General features: G+C 39.4%; 1 protein-coding gene across 10 annotated transcripts in view; it reads right to left on the bottom strand.

The window, feature by feature from the left end:
* Window positions 1–479: 479 nt before the first annotated feature.
* EYA1 (EYA transcriptional coactivator and phosphatase 1) overlaps window positions 480–8,610 on the bottom strand; it is a 276,879-nt gene continuing 268,748 nt past the window's right edge. For all 10 annotated transcript variants that reach the window (XM_074987087.1, XM_074987091.1, XM_074987092.1 and 7 more), the window contains one exon: window positions 480–2,913. In XM_074987087.1, coding sequence (XP_074843188.1) covers window positions 2,833–2,913 — 81 coding nt within the window. In that variant the 3' untranslated portion in view covers window positions 480–2,832. The remainder of the gene's footprint in view (window positions 2,914–8,610) is intronic.

Genomic DNA, 8,610 nt, shown 5'->3' with positions numbered 1-8,610 from the left:
TATTGCTCTTCTCGAGCACCGACTGAACAGAGAAGCAGTTGCTGCCCGTTTAGTTTACACCTCTACAGCGAAGGTGTTTTACCAAGATATGGTTGTTACTCTGTACAGCAGAGGTAGTCAATTATTTTTGGCAAGGTCTCCATTTCTTGACCAAGGTACAGTCAAGGTTCAGATGCCAGAAGCAATACTAAAAAAAAAACCTCAACAATGGCAGTAAGTAAATAAAAAAATGTTATCAAAACAAAAAAGCAGTCATGTAGCACTTTAAGGACTAACAAAGTTATGTTAGTTTTTAAAGTGCTACATGACTGCTTTTTTGTTTTGATGAAATACAGACTAACACAGCTATCTCTCCGTCGGTATTCAAAAAGATGTTAAGATATGTTCAAAAATGTCTGATGGGTCTTGATTTGGCCACAGTCCCACTATTGATTACCCCTGCCATCACCTCTTATCCATGCAGCATAGACAAAGGAACATCTTTTTTCTTGAGATAGCGAAAAAATGAGAGGTGCTATCTCCTTCTGAACCTATGGGAAAAAAAGTCAAACATTTATGTCTCAGAGAATGATTTACTAGTTCACAAATCAATTTTATTAATTTAAAACACAAAATTATTGAAGTAAAATCTGTACACAACTGTGGACACCACACACTTTTTTGTACAATAAGGCCCAGATAAACTTTTTTTCAGTCTGCATAATGACTACAAAAATTGAAAAGACAAAAAACTGTCACTCTCTACTTTGCCTGAAGCAAAGAAAAAAAAACCTAATTAAAGCCCCAGCCCTGAAAGAACTGCACACTGTGTGCTTAAACTTTATGCACTGTGAGTAATTCCCTTGACTTTGTTCAAACTGCTCACACTAGTGTGTAAAGTGAAGCACATGTGTATGTCTTAGCAGGATAGTGGCCTTAGTTGGTAATTAAGTAATTTGGAAAATCCACACTGAAAAGCTAGCAGCAGCATGAATCCTCCAACACAGGAGGGTGTTGCTTCGCAGCTACTTTGGTGCTTTGCAGGTAGCTGTTTACAAGGCTGGTGTTGTTCTTCTGGGAGGGAGGTGTCAGAGAAGAAGAGAAAGGGGGTGTACATTTTAAAGAATGAACCAGTAAAGCCAAAGTTTCTTTTTAATGAAAAGATGGGGATCAAGGAAACAGAATTGTGACAATTCAGGCCAAGATGTCAGACTCACTGTTGAACTAACCACAATGCTCATGGCCTGCAATATTTAGAAAAATCACAACTCATACACCAAACACAGTGAACGTTGATCATAAAAATTAACATGGAAATGTAACTCATTGATTACATCAATTTCAGTGTCTCCATTGCCAGCAATGGATGTTACACTAGGAAAATCTGACTCCCGGTGGAAAAGAATTAAGAAACAAAAAGGCTACGTCTACATGTGCCCCAAACTTCGAAATGGCCACGCAAATGGCCATTTCGAAGTTTGGGGCACGTATAGACACGGCCAAAGTGTATACACTGCATACAATTATGTTTCCTTCAGTTTCTTCAAAATACTTTTTGCTAACTTCTGTAAAACAAAGCATATGCTGTAATTTTTCTGACAACCCGAGAACTTGGATTTCTTTTATTTTAGTTTCCAAATATCCTTTAGTTCAAATATCATTGTATAGTGTTTTTTCTATTCTCTAACTTCTTCTCATGGTAGGAGTATGCGGATTCATTATTGAATTACTTAAGGAGATGTAATACGTTAGCATTAAAAGAGAAAATGAAAGACAGTAAGGAGCTCCTCTTCAGTTAAAGTCTGTAGCTCTGTGCATGTGTTTAATGTGGAGACACAGTAACCATCATTTTATAGCCAGAATAGCAGAGGGACAAAAGAGAAAGCAGTTGAAAAAAGAACAACAGATCCCTTATTGACACTTGACATCCATGCTTTTGGTCTTGACAAATTTATCTAAAAAAATCCATTATCTACATATTTATACCCAACACTCTGATAAGGCACTGCACAATAGTTGTGTACACATTGCCTCAGACTTCACCAACAAGGCATTACTACCTTTCAATAGCATTTACTTAAACAATATGTAAAAGAATCATCCATTATTACAAATTTACACAAAAAATTCTTCCTGTACATGATTGTCTCAGTGATGTACCTATTTGTTTAAATTAGACATACTTTAAACTACTTTGCAATGTGCTAAAATCAAAAGTGTTTGCTGTATCGCGAGAGAAGGCTTATAAATAGCCTTTAATCTTATCATAGGTATCCTCAGTTATATGATGTCAAAACACAGTCTGTTCATAAATAAGTAAAGATGTACAGAGTACCCTGGGTATGAGAAACCAAAAAAGTAAACCTTCTTTACAAGAAAATTACTCCACTGGTATTTTGGAAAAAAAAACAAAAAACAGAACAAAAAAACAACAAAAAACAAACAAACAAACCCTCAGTCTTCATTGTGCAATCAAGTTTGCTGTTTTGAAGAAGCTGTGTGTGTGTCACATTGAAGATTCTAAAAACTACCAAGCAGTTGCAGGTCCTTTCTTTCATCACAGGTTTGAACCCCTTTTTTTTTTTTTTTTTTTTTTATTAAATGTGGTAAAACACACGGTTAAAATGTTCTCATGGCTTGTTTCATTGGATTTGCAATACTAGAGTCAACAGCTGTTCTGAAGAAAAAGGCATGGCCCTCCATTTACTGAAAGGGCAAAGGTTAAGACCAATTGCAGCTGTACATCAACATGCTGAAATCTCAAAATTCTGTCGTCCAATGCTGACACAAGACACAGGCACACTGTCCATGGGCATAAGGGAGGTTCTGGGGTTTCAAAGTGCTGCTAAGCTGCTACAAGTACTCCAGTTCTAAGGCATGATGAAGGGCCATAAGGTCAGAGTGGCTTGAGATCCTCCAAAACGGCATGGCATGCTATGAACAGAAAAAAACACAACGTCAAAAATTGAGCACTCTGGTCTTCAGGCTCATCCCATTATGTTGTGCAATAATAAGGTAACGCTGCTGGAGCACAGCAGTATTTCGGCTGACCTCTAACGCTGTATGGCTCCAGATGAGCTATAACAATTCAAAACCCCTTCTCCTCCTCAATATCTCAGTGCTTCTAATTTGAATTCTCAGTAACATCAAATCTATTTTTTAAAAAAAATCATATTAATGGGCCTTTATTTAAAGAGCGATTTTTTGAGTTCCCTTTTCTCAAAAAAGGAAATAGGTATTTTTCTGACATACAAAATATACATCTACAGAAACAAGGAAAAAACTTTCTATCCTGCATATGAAACATGCGGGTATACCAAAAAATGATGAAAGTTGGTGACAAAAAAGAAGAAAGAAAAGGTAAACTTGGTCACTGTGAAAACATACTTAATCTTTGAGAAACTATTACTGGCAGATGAGCTAAAGATCTTATTGGCAGCGATTCAGAATATATCAAAATACTATTAAAATCATGCAGAAGGTAATTTTTTCCTGGTGGTTTGTATTATGCTGGTTATTGTTTGCACTGACCTTAAAACAGCTTTTCCATATGGGAGAATTTTAACATGAATGTTTAATTTTCCCCCATTAGCTGAAAAGAATCATGGTCTAAAGCTTGAACATATTTGCAAGACACCTGAACAAACTAAAGACATGAATACCAGGGGGACTAAACAGATTACATCATTCATGAAGGGTAAAATTGTGATTGTGAAAACTCACTATCATTAAGCTACACAGCAGGCACTATTATGTCAGCAAGAACTTTATAACTAAAAGAAAGATAATTATCTCCTCCCTCAGAGAAAATATTCTGTACATCCTATCCCTTAGGAAAATAGTTTCAATATCTCAGTAGTTTCAATGTAACAAAAAACTCAAGTCTATAATAGCCATGTTTAGTATTTCATGGGTTCAACTCACATCCTGCTGACCTGAGCACACACATTTGCCACAGCTACCCTAGAAGCATCTGTTGACAGACGCTTCTGTTGAAAGAGATTTTCTGACAAAATGTCTGTCAACAGAGTGCAGCCATACACTAAAGTGCATCGAAAGAGCAATCCGCTCTGTTGACAGAGTGGCCGGACTGCCTGGCTGCTCTTTCGACGGAATAGCCCACCAGAGGCACAGAAAACAGGGCTTCCCAGTGTCCTGGAAGCCCTGTCTGTTGACAGGAGGCCCCCAAGAACGTCCATAAAGCTTTTTGTCAACGGAATCTGTCGACAAAGGTGCTCTTCCTCATTTGGGAGAGACAGAAGGTTGTCAGTGGACGTGCCAAGTTTTGTCAACAGAACGCATTTTGTGCATGGATGTGGGGTGAGTTTTGTGTACAGAAATGCATTCTGTTGACAAAACTTGGCATTCCTGGCATTATAATGGCTTCTACGATTCTGTGGCACCTTAAGAGCAGTTTCTGAGGTGTGCAAACTCATTTTCCTTTAAATTCCCCCTTGAAAGTTCATGGTCCTAATGAAGTCAATGGAAAAACCAGGATTTTATCCAACGTTATGCTTACAGTCCATCTTCTCCCTGCCTTTCGTTTTGATTACTGTCTCCTAATTGAGAAGACGTCTAAATATTCTTCTTCTTGGTGGTCACTCAAGAATGAGTAGGACATATGCATGTCACCCTCCTATTTGTGAGTCCATTAATGGTTGATCAGCCCAATTCTGATAGTAACTGTTGGAGGGGCATGGGGGAAGTTTCTGACATTCTTTTCTTCTTCTCCACCTGTCCTCATCTGCACTGTGGCAGGACCTCTCAAATTGCACTACCCCTTCATGGATTACCGTTCTCTGCTAGGGATGGTCTTGGTCAAGGTTCTCCCAAGTGTTGACACCGATGCTGCATTTTTTCATGTGTGTCTTCAGCATGTCCTTATATCACTTCCACTGGCCCCCAACGCTCCTCTGTCCTTCCTCCAATTTGGAAAACAAAATCTGTCTTGGGAGGCGCTGATCAGACCAGTCAACGAAGTTGTTATTGAATGATACTGGCTTCAATGCTGGTCATGTTCCACTCTTCCAGGATGCTAGTATTTGTGCGTCTATCCTACCAAGAGATATTTAGGATTCTCCTGAGGCAGCATTGATGATATTGTTCAAGTGCCTTCAAATGACACTTCTATGTTGTCCACTCACCACAGCAAAGTGATGATCCAGAGAGATTTGAAACCTTAGATGTTCCTTGCACTCTCCCTATTCTCTATTCTAAACCATTACTATGTTACTCTCTGCAATTTAGATGGTATGATCCTCTACAGGGGTTCATAATTTGTTCTTTGTCTGGAGAGTTTCATGTAAACATATGGCACAGTTTAAACAATGAATAACTGTGGAATAATTTTGTGCAAGTCTGGGAGTAATATTGTGATATCCTTGGTTGGAAAGAAAATAAGTAAGACTGGAAAAATAAGGAATCCATGTCATGGAAGTGTATAAATTTCATTTTTTCCACAGAAAGTTGTAATCCAGAGCAGGTAAGCTTCCCAACAAAAAAAAAATCTTAGAAGTACCCTGACAGAAAGACATGGGGGAACTATATTTTTCAGATGGTTTCAAATCCTTCAACCTGCAGAGCAACGAATGAGCTATAAACTAGTGATTTGAAGAAGTACTAGGGTGGTTAAGGTGTTTTGGAAGCAAAATTGCAGAGAAGTGTGGCAAAGCAAAAATATATACTTAACCTTCTTAAGCAATCTAGCCTGTTCCTCAGATAAGGAGTAAATGGTCAACTAATTAGGGGACAGAAAATCCCTTCATTTCCAACCTTGATTCCCATTGTGTTCTCTCTGTACCAAGCCCCAACAGTAATGGTAGCAAGATGCACTACTCATCCATTTCTAAAATGACTTTCTCAATGCCATTTCCACATTACTCCATATGCATGTAATAATTTCCCTCTTCTGGTCTGCAAAGCCATTTCTCCTGTCCCACTTTCACCCAAATCCTTCCTAAAGACTCAGTTCTTTCACGATGCCCACAAAATGGGTCAACAGTAAGGTTCAGAGGGGAAGTTGCTAGTTATTCAATCCGGCCTTCACATTGTGTCTTGAATTCTCCCTCTCACTTTTACATACACTGCAAGAAACTGTCAACTCAATACATCTTGCACAATACCAAGCATGTTGTTGGTGCCCAGCAATCAAAGTGTTCATGTCCCCAGCAGGTTTATGCTGTTCTAGCTGAGTTGGCTGCATTTTCACTTGTTTGCTTTTATTCCTGGCTTGAGCTGCTGTAGCTCTCCTCTTCTTGTTCCCATGCAGCTCTTTGTGGGGCAACTGCATAGAGACCCCTTTCAAACATGACAGTAGCATCTCTTTGACACTTTGTGTAGCATCTGAGGGCTGGGTAGGGCCCAGCATCATGCTCTGGGCAGCACTAACAGCTGACTGCCCTTGGCCCCATCCCTTCTGCCCAAGGCTCTGCCCCTTCCAGGGGTATGGAGCTTCCTGCACTACACTTTGCCGCTGGTGGTTACCTACCCCACCATTGGTAAACAGAGCCTGGACAAGAGACCAGTGGAGTGGGAGGGCCTGGGCTCCCCTACCTACACCCTTTTGCACAAGAAAAGAACAGACCCTCCTAACCATTGGACACACCTCCTTCAATCTCCAAAAATCATGGTATTGTCTGTGAGCTTTAAAGGTTATGGATTTGTCTCTGTCAATTAGCATCTGATTGAAGACCAAAATCTCCAGAGGACTATCTTTAGGCTACTGGGGTAGTCTTGGAAAAATGACAAATTCCCTTTGCCCTAGTTTCCCTATCTGTAAAGCAGATATAATTATACTTCTGTTTCTGACACTAGTATTGCGAGGCTTAATTATGCTTGAAAGGGCCTATGAAAAAGCTAGGTAAATGCTAGGCATGATAATTATTTTCAACCTTCTATATGTAGTCCCATGTGCCCCTGGTTTACATTACCAACAATGAGAACATGCCAGGAACGCTGTAGCTGCAAGGATATGCCAATTTACACTGGAATTTTGTTAACAGACCTGAGCTGGCAAGATCAGATCATGAGTTTCACTCAATGGCACACATTTTATACTGCATATAGGCTGGGGATGGGGAATCTTGAGGTGGTCCAAAATTAAAATAAAAAGATGTGCACCTTGAATAAGGTAACAGATTATTGTACAAATCTATCATCTTTTGTGTATGCATGCCCTACAAGCCAAACATAGATAATAATCTATCACAGAGTAAAATGCCCCCAGAGTAGCAATCCTCTATAACAAACTGTGAGATGGGCAGGTAATGATGAATCCAACTTGTTGAAAATAGCAACATAACTCTGGGACCCAAAATCTTTAAGTGTTTGCTTTTTTCATCGGATGACCAGGAAGGAAGGAAGTGCTTCCACTGGTTTATTTTCCTAGGTATTTGATGGACATTGTCTTTAAAAAGATAACTTTTGCTAACAGTTACTATGCAGTGGAACTGATACACTTCAGGTGTTGCCTATTTTAAGCATATTGAGAAATGGTAATATCACACATACACTGTACAGAAAAGGCACACACTATGCCTAGTGGCGAGGAGTATAACTGGAGTGCAGTAAATATAGTTGTTGTCCAGTGTATAATTATTTCAGAACACAGGAGATTATGGAACTCATAATTATGTAATTAATTTGCAGATAGCTAGAACATAAGGTGATAACAAATCACATGGACTTGTCATGAACAAATCCTGTCTAGCCAACTTAACAACTTTCTTTGACAGGTAATAAGCATTGTGGATGTGTGGGATGGGGAAGATGTGGTATACCTTGACTTTAGTAAGGCTTTTGACGCTGTCTTGCATGACCTTCGCATAAACAAACTGTGGGAACGTAACCTAGGATGACTTCACTACAGGGAAGACTGACCTGACATGGTCAATTTTCAGGAGCTGGGTTTAGGTGGCCTAGTAGGGATGAGCTAAATTGAACTTACAGGGCACCTGTGTTGGTGCTGGTACCCCTACCTCTCATTAGGAGTAAAGTAAATCAGTGGGAGAGTTTTTCCCATGGACCTCCCACTGTGTGGACAATGGCAAAAATTTATTTTAGATATGTTGATTCCAGCTACACAATTGTTGTGGCTGGATTTGTGTATCTAAATTTGATTTTACCTCTCGTGTAAACGTGGCCCTAGAAGGCGCTACTCTAAGGAGGTGCATAACTGCTTGGAAAACTATCCCCAAAGCATAGTTATCAGTGGTTCACAGTCAAGCTGGAAGTACATATCGAATAGGGTGCTGCAGGTATTGGTCCTGGGTCCAGTCTTATTTAGATAAATGCATACAAAATACACTTACAGCAGTTGTGCATGATAGTAAGATGGGCATGGTTGCAAGTGCTGTGGAGAGGAGGATTAAAATTCAAAGTGATCAAGACAAACTGGAAAAAGGGTCTTAAATAAATAGGGTGAAATTCAATAAAGACAAATGACTGCTACAGGCAAGGAGTGTGAATTTTTTTTCTTCTTAACATCTGAGGATAGGACAAGAAACAATGTGCTTATACGGCAGCAAAGGTGGTTTAGGTCCATTAGGAAAAACTTCCTGACCATCAGGGTAATTAAGCAATGGAATAAATTGCTTAGGGAGGCTGTGGAATCTCTGGAATTGGAGATTTTAA

This window comes from Carettochelys insculpta, chromosome 2 (assembly GCF_033958435.1).
Source record: "Carettochelys insculpta isolate YL-2023 chromosome 2, ASM3395843v1, whole genome shotgun sequence".
Lineage (NCBI taxonomy): Eukaryota > Metazoa > Chordata > Testudines > Carettochelyidae > Carettochelys > Carettochelys insculpta.
Note: the sequence above shows the minus strand (reverse complement) of the source record. Positions and strands in the feature narration are given on the sequence as shown.